The 19,964-nt window shown below is 33.3% G+C and overlaps 1 protein-coding gene across 2 annotated transcripts; it reads right to left on the bottom strand.

Moving 5' to 3' along the window:
* Positions 1-681: 681 nt before the first annotated feature.
* On the bottom strand, positions 682-18,633 carry LOC124633576 (probable isoaspartyl peptidase/L-asparaginase CG7860). 2 transcript variants are annotated; one of them, XM_047168860.1, is made up of 8 exons: positions 17,406-18,015; positions 9,464-9,484; positions 2,198-2,450; positions 1,906-2,102; positions 1,719-1,832; positions 1,458-1,626; positions 1,270-1,371; positions 690-1,004 (listed from the first exon to the last, which is right to left on the bottom strand). In XM_047168860.1, the coding sequence occupies exons 3-8, from the start codon at positions 2,382-2,384 to the stop codon at positions 823-825; spliced, it is 951 nt and encodes a 316-aa protein (XP_047024816.1). In that variant the 5' UTR covers positions 2,385-2,450; positions 9,464-9,484; positions 17,406-18,015; the 3' UTR covers positions 690-822. The 2 variants fall into 2 exon arrangements, with proteins under 2 accessions (XP_047024817.1, XP_047024816.1); XM_047168861.1 differs by lacking the exons at positions 9,464-9,484; positions 17,406-18,015 and adding an exon at positions 18,462-18,633 and having other exon boundaries at positions 682-1,004; positions 2,198-2,442.
* Between the last annotated feature and the right edge of the window lie 1,331 nt (positions 18,634-19,964).

The following is a 19,964-nucleotide window of genomic DNA, read 5'->3' as shown; positions in this document are numbered from 1 at the left end:
TTCTGATTGCGCGAGCGAAGCGAGCGCGAAATTTTTTGTTATATTTTAGAACTCAAAACAAAAATGACTTAAAATGTAGCCCAAACGTAGATAACTCTTTGTTGGTGTTGGCGCCTATGAATTAAAATTTTGGGACTTAAAGTAGTACCATAAATATAAACTAGAAGTTACTTTCTTATTAATAAAAGGACTTAAAAACGACGCTACCTTTTTGCTAGGGTAGACAAAAAAATGTTGAAAAATAAAAACAACTATAAAGTGAAGCAAGCCCGAAAAAGCTTTTTTGAGACTTGGATCACTAAAAGTCCTTAACATATATAATAAAAGGCGACTGTGAAGTGAAGAAGTCGCGAACGAAGGGAACGCGAATTTTTTTGAGTATTGTGACATTAAGTTAAAAGTGGCTATATGTGAAAAAAAATGTAAGTGCAAAGTAAAGAAACCGCGAGCGAAGCGAGCGCGAAAATTTTTGAGACAAAAGTAGTGTATCTAACGCGCCCGGCATTGTATGACAATACATTAATTTAATAGAAATTTCTTGGTCCAGGAGAGTACCGCGGCGCCCCTGAGCCCGCGGCGCCCGGGTTATTCGCATACCCTGCACCGTAGGTTAAGGCGGCCCTGATGCTATCCACACATTTGGATACAGTTCTTGTAAGCTGCGATCTTTGATGAAATTTAAAACAAAAATAGGAGTAAAATTCTGATTAAGGATTGGTTGGGGGCGCCTGCGGCGCCCCTTATGTCCGGCGCCCTGGGCCGTCGCCCAACCGCGCCCTACCCTAAAGCCGCTACTGACAATAGGTAGGTAATTATGGCTGACTAGCAGCTATTTCCAGGATTATATTCCTCCTTGAGAACCTCGTCGGGATTAATGCCGTAAAATATGTGGCCGTCTTTGACATATGCCCACGACATTCTTCTTGAGCTAAAGTGTATGCCCACATCACCATTCTTCGATAACGTAATCGCTCCCGCAGTATTCTTTAAACGAGCAGTCATACCTAAAATAATAAAAACATGCTGAATTTCTTACATTAGGTAGGTACTCGATATCCAAAAAGGCGATTGCTTTGCTTAGAGGATGTTAGCTTTGCATATAAAGAACCTTATTTACTCTGAAAAAGATGATGCCTGCAAGTACTTGTCCAATGCAAAAAATAATTTGCCCTACGTTCAAATATATAGATGCTCAAATAAACACTTCAGATTCACATCATGATAAGATAATGGTAATTAGTTAAGTAATAAATAAACTATGTAACGCACCGTTCACTGCAATAGTTGTAGCAGTTTGTGCATCTTTGCCACTTTCCATTAGCTTGATTATACTGTGAGCCAAACAATATCTCAGTATAGACTCCCCATGCCCTGTAAATAAATAAGTTAGTATTTAGCGAATATTTTAGTACAGCCTATTGCTTATATCTACATAATAAATTTGACATGAAAAGTACCTGTTGTGGAAACTGCGCCTATGTGGTCATCGGCGTAGGTACCGCTGCCAATTTGTGGCGTGTCCCCGATTCTGCCAACTGCCTTGCCACTCATACCACCGGTACTGGTGGCGGCTGCTATGTGCCCATTGCGGTCTATTGCTACAGCGCCAACTGTGCCCACACCACCCTAGAATCATCAAAAGGTTGAGCCACTAATTATAAATACAAATTATTGAAAGTTTTCGTTTTCGAAGTAAAATACTATTATGTCCTTCTTACTTCATCTTTAGGTCCAATTTCCGTTCGCCCAAACTCTCCGTGTTCCAAAAAGTGCTGAAGCGCTTTTTTCGCATTTTCGCTTATCAAAGACTCGGGTGGAATTGTTTTAAACCCCTGCAATATAGAAAAATAATAAGAATATCTCAGATAGCCACCATTCAAAGCTAAATAAAATTCTTCTACCCACCTTCTCTAATGCGAAAATTTTAGCACCCTCCCCACCCAAAAGGGAATGTGGTGAATCTGTGAGGACTTTATGGGCAATACTGATAGGATGAAGAAACTCTTTGACTAGGGTAACTCCACCCGTATTCAGGTCAGAACCCCGCATTATACTCGCTTCCATTTCTACTTCACCTCGTAAAGTTAAAACTGATCCGTAACCTGAACAAAAACAATTTCCATATTACCGAATAGGTATCTTACCTATTCCTAACTTTTTAAAATTATTAATTACCACATAATGTTGAAATATTTACCAGCATTAAAGTTTTCATCTTCCTCCATTGTCACAACGGCTGCCTCGACTGCGTCCAGTGCACTGCCTCCCTTCATTAGACACTCGTGACCTGCTGTGACGGCAACTTTCATGCCGTCCAACTTCCCTTTCACTCGGCTTTGGGGAATATCCCCGGCTCCTCCGTGAACGATTATAATCGGCTCCATTTCAGCTACCGATTTTTCTCCAAGACAACGTGCGCTCAGCGTGTGTGCCTTGCAGAAACTGAATACCATGGGGATGCAACTGAAGTACAATAATTTTCTGAGGTTTTTTTTTAGAAATGCGCCATCTAGTGACGGATGCCCCGTAACTTGGGTATTTGTACTTCGTTTTAGTCACTAGATGTCACTGCACCTTAGACCGATATTTCATCGATTTAATAACAAATCTAAAAAAAGTTTTGTGATTAGAAATATTAACAAATATTGTAATTAAATAATTTTATGATTTATTTTTAATTCTTTTTTATCTATGAGGACGTCTTAGTTAATCACAATAATCACACTACTTGAAACCACTTGAAACACTGACGATTGACATTGACAGTCGACCATACTTTTAAATTAAACCGTTTTCCGTTTTCTAACGTGTTGGTTTATTCTGAGTGTTATTTTCTGGTTTTTTTATTACGATTGTTGCGTGTTCCTGGACTCTGATACTGACTGCTTCTGTGATTGACCTGGCTTCGTATTTTGGACCTGTGATCTACTGCATTTTCATTGACCCGGCTTTGTATTTTGGAACCTCGATCGACTGCTTTTACATTGACCCGGCACCGTATTTAGGACTAGAAAATGCGTCCAGTGGATCGTCTTAGGGGCGGAATGCCATCAACGTCAAGATATAAGTGCTACTTTGATTGTGACAATGACGGTAAGTTCAAAACTTTTAACTTTATAATGCACGTAATTTATCTTTTGCTGATAGGCTGCACAATATCCATTATTGTCATCCGTGCAATCTGTGGTCATCATAGTCCTTGAGTCATCAAAAATCTAAGATGCACTACCACACACACTCCTGTCCTGACCCTACACAAACAATTGAAACTGCACATTAACTTTTATATCCAATCAAAAGACTCGGAATCTACGTATAAGACAAAGCCCGCTCTAGACGACCCTCTGACCAAATAACTTCATCAGGTTTTAAAACTATGATTTTACAGTGGCGTAGCATGGGATTCCGCCGCCCGGGGCGCAGGTATATTTAGCTGCCGGTCAGTGGGTAGTCTTAGGGGCGAGCCCCCTTATTTAGGTACTTATTTAAATTCAAATGACTACAATTTAATAAAATTCTAAAGATGGTTTTGGCAAGAAAGAATTATTATTGATATCGACTCATGACCAGGTGCGGTCTCAGCCCATGATTTTGGGATTCACTAGGGTGCTGGAAGGAATACTTTCAGAAATTGTTACTGGCTCTCTTTGATATGTAGTGCAGCAGTGTGAAAATTTTAGCATCCTACCTAGGATTTTGTTGATTCATACACTAATGATCTATGTATAACTTTGTCGATTCATACAGCATGCAACAATATTTTTTGCAAACTAGGATATGTTAGATTTTCCTTTAAAGCTCAAAAAACATAAAGCCTTGTGTGGACTAAGCATTTATTGTCAAATTAAACGAAAAACAAGCAGATGTAAAAATTCAAGAGCGAGTCGAAAAATTTAGTACCCTGCCTGCCTGATAGGTTAGATCTTCTTTTAGTAGACAAGAAGTTATTGGGAGGTAGGCTAGAAGTATAGATAGATATCTATCTATCTTGTTGTATTTGTTATGGTGGTGGTGGTGGTATCTATACACACTATGTACACCATAACAAATTACAATTTAAAACTTAATAACTAAAAGGGGTGTAACAATGGGTGGTCTTATCGCTAAAAGCGATCTTTTACAGACAACCTTTAATGTATAGTGACTCTTCTCAAGAAAATTGTATTATGGGGTGGCATAAATAGGAACTGACAATGTAAAGGCGGCAAAAAATGCCTTTGCCTCTACTGTCAACGCTATCAGCTTCTACTTGGCTTGATGCTGCAGCTAGGCGGCGGTGCCGGCCCCTAGAGTAGCGCCACCCAGGGCCATGGCCCCCTCGGCACCCCCATGCTATGCTACTGTGATTTTATTTACTTCAACTGTGGTGTTCCTGTTCTAGTACTGCTAGACCTCAGCTATTATTTCTAGTGTTAGATTAATATTCAAGGATGGTATCACAGTACATTACTAAAATTTTATACATATGATGATGATATCTATTACGGTATTTTAATGAGAGTGAGTTGTTCATGTATAAAAACTTCTTGATTTCAGGCCCATTGCACCGATTTCCTAAACCTGAATACCCACATTTGGAAAAGTTTAACTCGTGGAAAAAAGTACTAGATAAAGCTTTACAAGAGAAAGGCGACATCTACATTTATAACCAAATTCGATTTTGCGACAGACATTTTGAAGAGTGTTACCGTTCAGCCAGTCACCGACTTACTCCAAATGCAATACCAACTCTAGGTACCTACTATTTAGATGTCTTATGTTATTTAAATCTTAATAGAAACAAAACCACATTTCTTTGCCTTCGCTGTAATAACAAAATTGTTCCTCAAATATTAAATAAAATTTTCTACTGAATAATCTAATCCTAATTAGAAGAAAATAAAATGAATATTATATACCAAAAATAATTGATGCAACATGCTATCTTCTAAGAATTAAATGAATATTGTTCTATATTCTACATAATTATACAGTAACTATAAATAATTTCATCCTTTTGCAGATTTATCTACATTACCAGTTGGTCAAACTCTTGAAGGTCCATCGGGACATGTCGAGGCAGACATGTCGAATTTATTAAACATTTCGCAAGATAAACTTGCTGTCATTGAGCCATCCAGCTCTACCCACTATCATAGTGATGTACAGAATGCATTACAGACAGCTGAACGCCCTAAAGGTAAATATTTTTATTGACAATTGACCTTTGACTTGTAACATTAGGTTTTTCTTTCCATCATCAGGATTCCAATTTGTTTCCACTGTAGGGTCATAAAACTTCTTGCAGAGAGAGAGAGTGGGCATTTAAGCGTACATAGGGAAATAAGGACAGAGAAAGCGACTTTGTTTTATACTATGTAGTGAAGCCTATGTGTTATTACATTTTTTATAAGCTATATTACTGTAAAGTTTCATCTAAATCCGTTTAGTAGTTTTCGCGGGAAAGAGGAACAAACATCCTCACAACATTTATAATATTAGTACTAGTATAGGATTATTTCATACTAACTGCGTCCCGCGGTTTCACCCGCGTATACCGGAATAAAAAATAGCCTATGTCTAATTCCAGGGTATAAGCTATCTACATACCAAATTTCATCCAAAGCCGTTCAGTAGTTTTTTCGTGAAAGAGTAACAAACATCATCCAAACTTACAAACTTTCGCGTTTATAATTTTAGGTAGGATTATTTCCGCACTTGCAGGAATCAATAAATGTAAGACAATAACAAATCTCCGAACTTGTAAACCTGAATTAAATGGATTAATAATAATAACTTGATATAATCCTACAACTTATGTGTCATAATAATTATTCATCCAAATAGCTAGTTCTAACCATCCATACCATTTTTTTTCGTTGGTAGAAAAGGCCCAAAAATGTATGGAGTCTGAATGATCTTCTTTATATCCATTTTTGTTTACCCATAAAATCCCCATAAAAAATATTTATCAAGCTTGTATCTGCTGTTGTAGGGAAGTCTCCACTTTTTGTATCTGTTCCTCGAAGCCTACCTATTCCAATCTCTGGTCATAATATAATAACAGAACAATATTATGTAACATATTTTTATCACAATTCTATTAAAACTTTGTGTAACACTATTTCTTTGATCTGAGGTGTAACATAATTTAAATTACAGGTTCTAGGAAAAGAGGGACTTGTCAATATTTAAAACGAGTCGTCACCTCCAAAGAGAAGGAGATAATAAAGTTAAAACAGAAAGTATTGAAGCTGAAAAAGAAATATAAGGAACAAAATAACAAGAAACTCTCTGCAAGGAAAATTTCCACATCAAAATCATTTTTGAAAGAGTTAAATAAAATGCCTGCAACAATAAAAATATTTACTTCCCTCCAAATGAAATGGAAAAAGAAACCACGAGGCAGGCGATTTACATTTAACGAAAAAATCATGGCATTGACCATTTACAAACAGAGTCAGAAAGCTTACAACCTCATGCGAAAAATGTTTGTCTTGCCATCAAAGCGCAGCCTACAAAAAATGTTGAGTAAATTTGAACTGAAACCAGGCTTCAATCCTGATATATTTAAAAATTTAAAAGCTACAGTAGCAAAATTGCCGGCAGAAAAAAAGTTGGTCAATTTACTGTTTGATGAGGTATCATTGGCTCCGGGTGTTTTTTACAACCCTGCCCTAAAACAGATAACTGGTTTTGAAGATTTTGGGCACAGACAAACAAAAAAACTCGCAGATCATGCCTTGGTCTTTATGATCAAGGGTATAAAAAGCAAAGTGAAACAACCTTTATGCTTTTCATTTTGCCAAGGTGCCACGAAAAAGGACGATTTAAAGAAGCTGATCAAAACAATAATAAAAGAAATCTCCAATACTGGATTGATAGTTATTGCCACTATATGTGACCAATCAGCCACAAATATTTCTGTGATAAAAAGTCTTCAAGAAGACACAAAACGCAAATATTTACAAGAGGGTAATGAATATAGGACCCAAGCCTTCGAGTTTGAAGACCAAAAGGTCTTCCCATTATTTGATCCTCCACATCTTTTAAAGGGAATGAGAAATAATTTACTCGCCAAACATTTGAAATTTGTACAAGATGGGAAAACAAAGTATGCAAAGTGGGAACATTTGGAGATGCTGTTGAAGTTAGATGTTGGGGATGATGAAATTAGGCTTGTTAATAAATTAACAGAAAACCATGTTAATAAAGAGAAAATTCCAAAAATGAAAGTGAAATATGCTGCACAAGTTTTCAGCCAAAGGGTATCATCAGCATTGAGATTCTTAGCAAGTAAGTATGCTTTTTATTGTTCTCATTATTTTCTCTATATTTAAAAAAAATTGCTATTAATTTACTAAATTAGATTTTTATTTTTAATTTACATGTTTTTAACCATCTTCATTCTCCACAGACAAATTAGAAAGTTCATTATTTTTCTTTAAAATAATATTAGATGTCCTGGCTACATTTATAAGTTCAAAAATATTTAAAAACAAACAATTGAGATGCTATTTCTCTCGATAAAATTCAAAATAAAAATACAATTCATATCTAATAATTTATCTAAAATTGGCTATGTCAATATTTAAGATGCATAAGATATATTGTTGGAATAACATTATAAATTGAAATGAAATAATAAATTAAAATTATCATATTGAAATAAAAATTTGAGACATTATGAAACTACAAAATATAGTTTAATGTTGGTTTCTTACTAATTATATTTACACCCACAACTATTTACTGAACCAACTGATAAAGACGCACAGTAAATCGTTACTGCCACTTTAAAGTTTGTAAGTTTGTGCCTTTTCGACACAGCCGTGAGGCACACCGTTTAATTTTTTAATTAAATTTTTGTATTTTTGTTTTTTTATTGTGTGCCCCTAATCTGGGTCGAATAAATGTATTTTCTTTCTTTTTTCTTTAATTTCGGTCCACAATAGCAAAAAAGATTGATATGAACTGTATTCTAGTACTTATTTAATATATTGTTTCAGAACACAACCTTCTTCCGGCGGAGTGCGAAGAAACTGCTGATTTTCTACTCATTATGGACAAACTATTTGATTCTTTCAATGGACATTCATATACAGGTGATCCAAAAATTTTCAAGGGGTGTGTAATGAATAATTCTCCTCATTTTAGATTATGGACAGAGGTAGTTCCTATATTGGATTCAATGACTTTTAAAACTATAAAAAAAAAACGGGATGGTACAGAAGAAGTAAGATATGAAAAAGTGCCATCCCTTCAAAATTGGATCCACAATATTAAAACGTTTAAAGAAATGTGGGAGTTTTAAAAATCAAATATAAAGTTACTAGCCTTTTAACCAGAAATTTCAATCAGGACCCTCTTGAAAATTTTTTTTGTAACATTAGAAGTAATGGGATACGAAATGTTAATCCCTCGTGCCTACAATTTATTAATGCGTTCAAAACTTTGTTACTTAATAATTTAAATTCGCCCCATTCTGTAAGTGCCAACTGTGAAAAAGATGAAAATAAATCACTGCAATCTTTCAAAGATCTTCTTGCTGAAAAACAAAACAATGAAATTGAATTGGTTAGTGGTGATTTTCCTATTGATTCTTTAATTAATACAATGAACCAAATTAAATGGAATGACTCGATTTTGCATGCCGAATCAAAAAAATATGTAGCAGGATACATTGTAAAAAAATCGAAATGTAAAGTGTTCAAAAAATGTGGAACATGTACTAATGATATATTAAGAAAGGAAATTGATTTTGAATCATTTAATTATGAAATAGATTATACGAAAAAATCCTTATTTAATGCATGTGATGATTTTATAAAATTATTAAATGAAATATATTATATGATTGTTGCATGTTTACGAGATTCACCTGAAATAAAATATCTGAAAGAAAAAATGAAATTTTACATCAATTGCCATTGTGATTTTAGTATAATTACTTGTATAGTTCATAAAAATAAATTAATTGATTTTATAATTAATATGTCAATTAATTTAATCATTCACAGTTGGTGCACCGGGGTTAATAGAATAATTAACGGAAAAATAACAAATTTCGATGTAAATGATGAAATTAAGTTACAAGCATTTAAATATTGTAATACACATAAAAAAAGGAAATAAAATATACTTAGCCGATAAATGTACTCTTTATCTTTTGTTTTTTTATTATCTCCCATAATATTATTGACTAGACTAGAAGTTGGAAACTGAAAACTGGAAACTGGAACTGGAAATTGAAATCACTGTTTTAAATTCAATTTACAGTAAATTGAATTTAAAACAGTGATTTCAATTTTCAAATTTAAAAACATATTTAAGAGAACTCTTGAAAAGCGCCATCTACCCTAACCATACATGAAGTAACCACGCCATCTTGTGACGGGGGCCCGTTAACTTTCACGCTAGTAAGTTGTTTTGAACGATGAGTTGCGTATCTATCTCTATATAGTGTATTATCTATGCTGAATACATAAACTAGGACAGTAAGCGCCACAGAGTACATTACAAGAATAGAGTTATCAGTGGCCAATGCAGTACAGCGCCATCCTTTGTTTATTTTAGGAACTACAACTTGCTATGTATATACCTATAGCTAGCAAAACCATTATATAGCTCTGTTGCACAAAAATCTTACCTAAATCTGAATTCATCTACCGTTTCGTCTGAACTGATGTTTATGATAGTACAGAAAAATATTAATTATCAGTACAGAGAAACGGTAGATGAACACAGTATAAAAGTTCTAAGGGAATAAAAAATAAAACAATCATTATTATGATTTGATAATGTGTCTTTTATTATAATAAGTAATAGCCCGTTCTTTAATGCTATCATCTTCATCTTTTTCTGTCCTGGTGCCATTTAATAACAAATTTACATCCCGGCACCAGTTATTTATAAAAAATCTTGAAGAAAAGTCAAATAAAAAATCTGTCAACTCGCTTTTGTGGTCTGGGCAAGTCAAAAAACTAAAATCTATGACTGTGTACAAAATTGTCTTTATATAATTTTTTATGCGAGGCATATCACTTTTTCTTTTTAAAATATAAGTGACTACGTCTTGGATTGCAGAGAATAGTTTTGTTGTGTTTTCGGAAGGGTAGGCGAGTGATTTAAACGAAGAGTACTCTCTTATTTTTATATATTCATTTATTTCTTGTTCTTCTTCTTCATTACAATATAAAATTGCTTTACAATTTTTGCAATTTTTAAATACATTTTTTTTTGCCTGTTTTATTACATAGCCGGTTACGTAGCTGAGTTGGCTTATAATTTTTGGATTACTTTTTTTTTCATTAAAATCTATAATTTCGCAATTAATATCATCGATATCTATTTCATTTATTTCTGTGAGTTCATTAATATCCTCCTTTTTTAATAAGTAGTCCATTGATTGAAAAATTTTACAGTCATCTTCTTCACAATTTGACCCTACAGAATGACTACTTGATAAATTATTTATTAATAAGCTTGCAAAAGCTGACTCAAAGCCAGATGGGGTTGGTGATATATTTCTGTATCCATGAGACCGTATACAGCCAAAAAAATTCTCTAATGGATCTTGATTTAAGTGTCTCATCCAGAATGATTTTATATTATATTCATTGAATGCCTTATTTTTTAAAACTTCAATATTTTCCAGCGTACGTAACCAGTTTGTAATTGATGGCACACTACCTTCCCTTCCTCCTCTACCAATAAACTTCATAGATTTTAAAACTTTTTTTGCCCTCGCCCATACCTTACTGTGATCAGATTTTGGGGTGACTGATTTTAACAGCACTTTACCGCTTCTTTTTTTTGAATTTTCAAAACTGCCATTCATAGAGTCGAAAAGTTGATCGAAAAACATCAATACGTCTGCGGTATCTTTGCACTCCGAAGGAAGTATTCTTTTATCTGAAAAGTAGAAATAAAATTAATTTAATTTAAATGATCCCTAAGAAACTTTGTATTGCATATTACTAGTGATCAGGTAATTGGTGCTTTATGAAACTTCGAAATCATGTTTGGTATAATGACTACTAGCTGTCCGCCCGCGATTTCACCAGCGTCGTGAGGGAACTGATAAAAACTATCATTATGTTATTCCTCGGATTTAAATCTATGTCTATACAAATTTTAATCTCAATTGGATCACTAATTTTTGAGTTTACTCAACACACAAAAATACAAATCTTTCCTTATTATATTAGAAACCTCATTTGGAACCTCGATTGGGATTAAACTTGGCAGTAATATAGCCTTCATCGGAAAAACATATAGTAGTTCCCTCAAGAAGCTGGTGAAACCGCTGACGAAAGCTAGTTTTCTATAAACAAACACATTATCAAGTTTTAGTAAATACTTTAGGCTCAGGAAAGTGTATAATTACCACTTATCTGTACAAATTTTATTATAGGTATCGGGACAGATCTTGAACGCTCGGCGTAGAGTGGGGGCGCTTTTCGCATTGTAAACTCAGTATAACCCAAAATTTCGCATGTGCGCAGCTGAAGGTCAGCATTCAAGACCCGTGCCAGTACTTTGCGTGTATTACTACTCACCTGCTAGGTATCCCATACTGGTAGCGACTGTTTGACTAAATATTTGAGTTGCCATCTTAACCTTCATCTTGGGGATTTTCTTTGGATCAATGTGGGCTTCTGTAAGATTTTTAATTAATCGTATACCTTTATAAGAAGGATTTTCCTCATGAAGTTTAATTAGGTGGTCCCACTTCGCAATTTTAACTTCATCTTCTATAATGCACTTCAAATTCTTGGTAATTAAATTATTCCTAATCCCTTTTATTAAGTGGGGGGTGTCAAAAATAGGTATTATTTCCTTGCCATTGACTTCAAATATTTGATGCTTAAAATTTAGATTTTTTCTTATATAATCAACTCTTCTTTCTTCTATCAATTCGTTTATAGCGCTAACATTTGTAGTCCCTTGGTCACAGACCGTTGCAAGCACATAAAACCCACACTGTTGCAATTCGGAAATAATATTTTTTATTAAAAGTTTCAAATCTCCTTTGGAAGTTGTTCCTTTGCAAAATGTGTAAGCCAATGGTTGTTTGTAATTATTTACAAACCCTCTTAACATAAAAACAAGTGCATGATCCGCTATGTTCCTGTTTGTTTGTTTTCCATTATTAATAAATCCCGTAATGGCATCTCGTTTTCTATTATAGTCATAATGGGGTGTAATAGATATTTCATCGAACAGAAGAATGCATAACTTTTCATTTTCTGTCATTTTTTGGGCTCTTTTCTTCAACTGGTTAAATATCCTTTTGTTGATTCCTGGTCTTAGACCAGCACAGGAAATCAGACGACTCAGAGTGATAGGAGATGGTAAAATAAATATTTTACTGAGCCATCTATATGCTTTTGGGCCCTGTTTGTACAAACTGAGAGCCATGATTTTTTCGTCCTTTGTGAACCTTCTTCCCATTTTTCCTTTTGAAATTTCGCGAAATTGCATGACTGTAAACAAGGCTGCCAAAGTCGAAAATTTTTGTAAGCACTTCTGAAAAGTGGTATTTTCAGAAAGTCTTAAGGCTCTTTTCAGTCGTGTGGCGTAACTTTCTTTCTTTTGTTGTAACTTCTTGATTGTTTTTTGCAGATTCGCTAAGTTTGGTACTGAAAAAAAAAAACCTGTTAAAAGGTAGGTCAATTATCTCTTTCATAGAAATTGAAAACTTAACTTATTCAAGTGCGACTTTGACATAATGAGATTTTCAATTAATTATTTTGGAGGAAAATCTACTTCAGCCCAATCTTCCTCTCTATGTGACCAAAAACTCTATTCTCTATTTTTGAAATTCTTACTGCAATATACAGTGTAGCGATAATGTTATCAGTATCACATAAAATAGTACACAGTTAACTATTGATCTAATAATTGTATTAAATAAATAAACAATTTCCCTAGTGATAACCTTATCGCCACATAGTATACTAATACAATCTATGAAATAAATATTTACCATTTTTTGTCATTGCAGCTGCTTGTTTTAGGGAAATATGTTTTACTCCTGAAGTCTTTACAGGTTTGCCTAAATCTGAAAAATTAAATTAATGCATTTATGTATAAACATAATAAAATATATATATATACACTGCTGAAGAACCAGCAGGTATGGTATACATTACCTAGGCAAAGTATTTAATGGACAATCAAATTTGCAATTTTTCATACATTGTTTAACCCTAAACACCCCAAGTATTCTATAAATTGCCTAGGTATTGTATAGAATACTTGAATAATACACATTGATGGTAGAAAATAAATATATCTACCATACCTATCAACTGATTTTAATCCAAACTAATATAATAAATGCGAAAGTAACTCTGTCTGTCTGTTACGCTTTCCCGCTTAATCCTCGCAACCGATTTTGATGAAATTTGGTACAGACAATCTTTAGACCCCGAGACAGAACATAGGCTACTTTTTATTTCGAAAAAAAGGGATGAAGGGGTTGAAATAGAGGTTGAAAGTTTGTATGGGATTTCTTAATTTTAAAAGATAAAACCATGAAACTTTATATTTAAGCACTTGATAAGAAATCATTAAACATTTTTTCTAGCATTTTTGAAATTTCGACCAGCTGGGGGGTGAAATAAGGGTTGAAAGTTAGTACACAAGTTCATCAAATATCACGTCATAAGAAACAAAAAATCGTTTGTTCATTTTGAAAGTTATTTTTTTTACCAGTGTGGGGGTGAAATAGGGGTTAAATCCCTACTTCCCTACTAATATTATAAATGCGAAAGTAACTCTGTCTGTCTGTCTGTCTGTTACGCTTTCACGTCTAAACCACTGAACGGAATTAAATAAAATTTGGTACAGAGATAGAGTTGACATTGAGAAAGAACGTAGGATAGTTTTTATCCCGGACTTTTGGAGAGTTCTCTTGGAAACGCGATATAACCGAACTGGACGCGGGCGAAGCCGCGGTCGGAAGCTAGTTAAAACTATAAGTGTTTTAAGAAATTTACCTGCTTCTGCTAGCTTCTCAAGTTCACTGGTCTTGATAGATATTGGTTCACCAGAATGAAGTGGACCTGCCAAAATAAGTTAACCAGTTCTGAAGAAAAAATCACAAATAATTTACAAAATATTTTTTATACCAATGTTAAGTCAAGTGCAACAATCATATATTAACTCTATCAAATAAAAAAACTTACTACTTTAAAAATAAAGTTGATGTGACAATTAAACTTTTTCACTTTACTGAATAACACTAACATGCTTTCAAGATTACCTCAGTAACAAAATTATGGCTTACCTGCTGTGGATGTTGAAGGTTGAGCAAATATTGGATTGTAACTGGTCACATTGGTAACATCTGATAATGGTCTTTTACAAGGTATGCCTGTAAATGAAATACATATACTTTTAGAAACTTTTGATAAAGCACTTATTCTTTTTTTTTTAATAAATTGTGCCTGTTTTTAATCTTTGACGAAGGAAGGTTATTTAACTTTAAAAATTCTCTCGAAAACAACTTCCTTTTGCATGTAGTGTCAGTCACATTTATATTTTACTAAATAAATGATATTTCAAAATATCCTTGGTTGGCATTTTTTCTCTATAGAATAATTGTTGAAACTGCTACAAAGCCATGTTTAAATTGAAACTAAAAACATAGTACTAATTGTAATAATTACGCAAAACAAAATGTAAATCGTGTCAAATGTGGAGTCGGTCACATATTTAATTGCCAACTTTTTACTGCAGTAAAATTTCTCATTCCCAAATAAATAGAAAGTGTTTTGAGCAGTAATGCTTATTCAAATTACGTTCACAGGCATAGCGCTAGTCTACATCTACACTAATATTGTAAAGAGGATAACTTTGTTTGTTTGTTTGTAATGGATAAACTCAAACACTACTGGAAAATTTTTAAAAATTCTGTCACCATTAAATATTTATATTATCTGGGAGTGACATAGGCTATATTTTATCCAGGTATGGGGAGAAGTTCCCCCGGGACACGGGTGAAGCTGCAGAAAACAGCTACGTACAGTCCACCCACGGTTTCACCTACATCCCAAGGGAACTACTTCTCATATTCAAATAAAAACTATCCTATGCATGACAGTATTTATCCAGCAACAACTTGTCTCACTTGTTTCCCAAGTAGATACACCAGTAGTTTTTGAGTTAAATCTTTCCTGTTAATATTATACTAGCTGTCTGCCTGCGGTTTCACCCGCATCCTGAAAAATCCTGGGTGTCAATCCAAGTCTTTCACCGGGTTTTAATCTATGTCCATACCAAATTTTATCTCAATCGGTTTAGTAGTTTAGAAGCCTATTCAATACAAACAATCAAGTCTTTCCTCTTTATAATATTAGTATAGTATAGATAGTTACCTATATAGTAATAGTATAGATAAAAATCTATAGTTGTACTCAGGCAAAAACACATTTCAAGTACCTTTTAAATGCAAAGTAGGAACTGCATTAGCACTTAATCTTGAACTTCTTGTATGGTATTTACTTTCGAAGTGCTTGTGGCATATTTTTCTGTTTTTGAATACAAATTGGTTATCCAAAACCAGAATATCTCCCCCAATTGAGTAGACCCAAGATCTAAATCTGTCCTCTTCCTTATCGGGGTTGGGAAATGAATGCAAAATAACATTGCAATCATCACCTGTAAATGAAGACATATTATTATTGTTCTACGGTATCTCCTATAATACTGTACTGTATATACTTATAATGGGAAAGTCCACATTAAAATAGTATATTTAAAACTTACTGCGAGTTGTAGTGCAATAACGAACACAACATCTGAACGGAGATCCCATATCGTCAAATCCAAATCGTAAAGAGAAAACTCGGAGTCCAAAGTAGTGCGCACAGGTGTAAAATTAAAGCGGAGATTTCGGTGTCCTTTGGAAAGCAAACGTTGTCGGAAAAGCCACAAATATACGGAAAAACAGGAGAACGCACCACACAACACAATCAACAACTTTTAAAGCAAAGGGTACCGGCCCATAGATTATACACTACCGGCCTATGGTACCGGCCGGACGCCATGACATATATGCGTTCCATTACACACAAAAATTTACAAAACCACTTGGAAAAAACCAAAGCGATTTTCTACCTTAATAAATATCAAGTAACAACAAGTAAGTGTAGATCACATGTGTAGACATATTTTGTTTATGATTTAGATGCTTTGAAGTTTGCATTCCTCTTTTTTTTCTGAAGAAAAAGCTTATTTCAAAGTTAGAGACGTAAGTATTTTGCGTATAAAGAACTGACAAACAGTCGATAGCAACCATAGACATAATATTAGTAAACAGGACTGCGCATATAAACCCAAAAAACGAGCCGAGTGAAACAGCTAGTACGGAGGCTGTCTGTCCCTTTCTAATAGGGTGACTATGAGATTAAGCTATGTGAGACAAATCCGAATTTGCTAAGATTATTAAACACAGATTAGTATTGAAGTTTTAACTTACGCAGTTTGTGACCTTAAGATACTAATAAAGGCTTTTAATAATTAGCGGAAATTAGCAGTATAAAAGCAGGAAGATTCGAAGTGAAGACTGTTTTTTTTGTATTTCTACTTCATATATAGACTGCTGAGCCATTTATGTCGCCTTTCTTCATTTTTTGGGAAGCTATAACAATAGTACAACAGTTTTAAAATCCATCATCCATATTTTGACTCGTTACAAGAATTCATGGGCACCCTAGTTGTTTGGTTTACGAAAATGTTATTATTAGCTAACCTGTGGAACGATATATTGCAACCACCATAGGATTCACTTTTGCAAGTAGAAACGCAACACTTTTTCACCATTTTAATAGTTTAAATTGATTTAATACAAAAAAATATAAACAAAATTTTAAATGCTGATTACGCGCCAAGAATGTTCAGGGTTACCGCTAGAAAATAAAAAAAAGCAAAATAAAAATTTATGTTGTTTATGTTTTAATAATAAATACGAATAAATTAATGCGATTGTTATTAATTTGTTGACTTACAATTGTTAAAATAAGATAAAAATATAAGTGATTCAATTGTTTTTGGGAAGACAAAACTTTTGATCACAACATTTTTTTTTATGCTGGCAAGGTGTTAGAAAGAGACAAACAGCCTCCGTTCGAACTATCCCTCTTGGCTCGGATTTGCCTCTGTGTATTATGCAACCAATTTAGTACCTTATTGCGTTAGAATAGAGTTCATTTTCGTAAATATATATTTTGAGCGTGCGCAATCTTGTTTAGTAATATTATATCTATGATAGCAACACCACATTATAATGTTGCTAACGAAAAAAAATATACAAAATTGAACAAAGCGCCACCTCTCGTTAATTTTCAAAACTAAATATCTTAACCAGCCTCCGTACATAGTTTTTCTATACGAACTGTTACGACCGTGGTAAGCGCTAACGCATACACGCAGCATTATCAAGAACACAGTCGTACATTATCTATTTAATATACACAAAGCGTATTTACTTTAGCTATATGTTTAATTTTATGATATCTATAAATATAGATATGCACAGCTGTCTTAGCTATATTTATTGCATGTTGTTATAATATAAAATTAGATTATTATCACTTATGGTCAGGCAATATCATGATTCCTACACAATAAGATACGAGTATTGACTTTTAATGATTATGAAATTTTATCTATAGGTACAATGAACCTAAACAGAGAACTGCAAAGTAGGTACCTACTGCAAAATAATGAAATACTTAAGTAATTAATTTATACTGACTTTCTCGGAACTTGCAAACAGAATCTAGTTAGGTAGGTATAATTGTATTAACTGAGGGTAGGTGAACCCCATACATACTGCTATTAACATTATTTTTCAGATATAGACGTAAGTGTTAACAAAGTAAACTGGAGTAATACTATATAGGCATGTACCTTTACTAAGAATTCACTCACATCAAACAAATAAGTTTCAAATGAATGTTTTGGAAGATATTGTAAAAGTTAGATTGTTTCCAGTAAATCATACTATTGATTATTTACTATAATATACGACTTAAGAAACTTTATTTCTTCTTATGGTTTACAAAAAAAAAATGTATTTGTAAAAACGTTACAAAATTGTATGTGTCAAGTTTGATGGGTAACAGAAAAAAAGGCTAGTGGATAGTTGAGAATCTCGTCTGATTTGAAAGTCGGTTTAGATCATGTTATGATCATCCAGTTTGGATTCAATTAGGTACATGCTATATGGGTAAGAACGCTGTCGTTAAATAGTAAAATAAAAATAAAAATAGGGACATCTACAGTAGAAACAGAGATGCATGTATTAGGTAGGTATGTTAGTATATGCATCCATGCACTTAGGTACTATGTGTGCTATTATATCAGAATATTTGTAAATATTTCCTTTTATTTCTTTTGGGGCTTAACAATAGCTTTGAAAGTAACTTTACAAATTGCTTATCTGTGTTTAGCTTAGTGGGTCTACCTACCGGCTTAATTTATACGCCACAAATTTCGATGAATGTCAAGCAAGCAAGTCTTGAGAACCGTGAGAACCTAATTCAATGCGATCCGTTTCTCCCAATAAAATAATATCCTTATTAACATAAATTGAAGTTAATGAACTTTTGTGGCTTTATATGAAATGTAAATCGACTCTCAAAGAAGTTTCATTAGGTTTCATAGTGTGAAGTCAGCCACAGCCTTAATTTACTATAAGAAAGTGTGTTGTTGCTTTACCTATTATGGTGTTTTTCAGAAAAGAATACCCTGTGACGCACAGGAAATTTTTTATTTTTATTTCGTGAATTCTATTATATTTACTCTAATATTAAAGAATATATTGTTAACTAGCTAAATCTGCATTTTAAATTAAAATTATAAGATGATTTTAAGAAATATTAAAGTTTTTCTGTCAGCGTATGATGCATAGTATTCCTGAACGTCACAAAATATAATTAATTAAAAATTAAACAAACAAGTATTAAAACGAAATCAACTTATGGTAGCATAAAGATATACTTAAAATCTTTTAAAAACAAACAAAACGATAGCATAATTCTATAAGATTATTAAATAATCAGCTAAATAATTTCACTTTCGTCACTTCTTGGACACATCTCACTAGAAAAGTTGTTATTACTAATGATATCCGCTACAATTTCCAAAATCAAGCCTAGTGAGAAATTTTAGATACTAACAAAATACTATGATGCCAAAATAAACGCTATAAAATGAAAAATATATATTTTAAAACCATTTTTGTAACATCCAGAATATGGGACAGTGACTATTATGAAAATTTCGTGATGGATAAGAATAATTTGAGCAATGTCCACACTGCCGTTTTCAAAACACAATTACAAAGAATAAAGTATTAACTCACAAATTTTTTAGATATAAACCTTTACACACACATATATAAACAAAACCGATTAAATGTAAGCCTTTTCGTTTGATACCTACCACACGCGCGGACAGGACGCTCCCATAAATTATTTAATTGTACACTAAGCTTTACAATTCAAGATCGTTACGATTTTGTTCCGGTAGTATGTAACGTGACGCACAGGAGGTGACGTTTTCATCTCACAAGACTTTTAAAATTGAAAATAACTAATATTTATTTAAATTACCTTGTTTTTAGCCTTACTAATCTAATAATGATGAGTTGTTTATGTTATATACAGTGTTATAGAGTTAAAAAAACAATTTATTAACCTTTTAAATACTGCCACTATCCGGACCAAAAATTTTGCGCGCCGATGACACCAACATTGTCGTCACAGTTTTCGCCTTAACTGACTTTAAAACGGCAATGGCGGAATCCTAATACGATCATAAAGTTGCCAAGAAGGTAGAAAAAACACAAATTATATAGTAGATTTTGTCTTCAGTACGATATCAAATTCACCGTGACGAAACCGGATTTTCCGGAACAATGATTTTCGTAGGACAACATTAAAATAATGATATTTCTTAAAATAACAATA

The sequence above is a fragment of the Helicoverpa zea genome, chromosome 9 (genome assembly GCF_022581195.2).
Source record: "Helicoverpa zea isolate HzStark_Cry1AcR chromosome 9, ilHelZeax1.1, whole genome shotgun sequence".
Taxonomy (NCBI): Eukaryota; Metazoa; Arthropoda; class Insecta; order Lepidoptera; family Noctuidae; genus Helicoverpa; species Helicoverpa zea.
This window is presented reverse-complemented; position numbering and strand designations above follow the sequence as displayed.

Excerpts from the sequence above, each read along its gene's own strand:
- LOC124633576 (XM_047168861.1), bottom strand. The coding sequence starts at position 2,384 with ATGGAGCCGATTATAATCGTTCACGGAGGAGCCGGGGATATTCCCCAA. Across the intron at positions 1,833-1,905 it reads AAATTTTCGCATTAGAGAAG|GGGTTTAAAACAATTCCACC; the intron begins GTGGGTAGAAGA and ends TCTATATTGCAG. Across the intron at positions 1,005-1,269 it reads TACAACTATTGCAGTGAACG|GTATGACTGCTCGTTTAAAG; the intron begins GTGCGTTACATA and ends TTATTATTTTAG.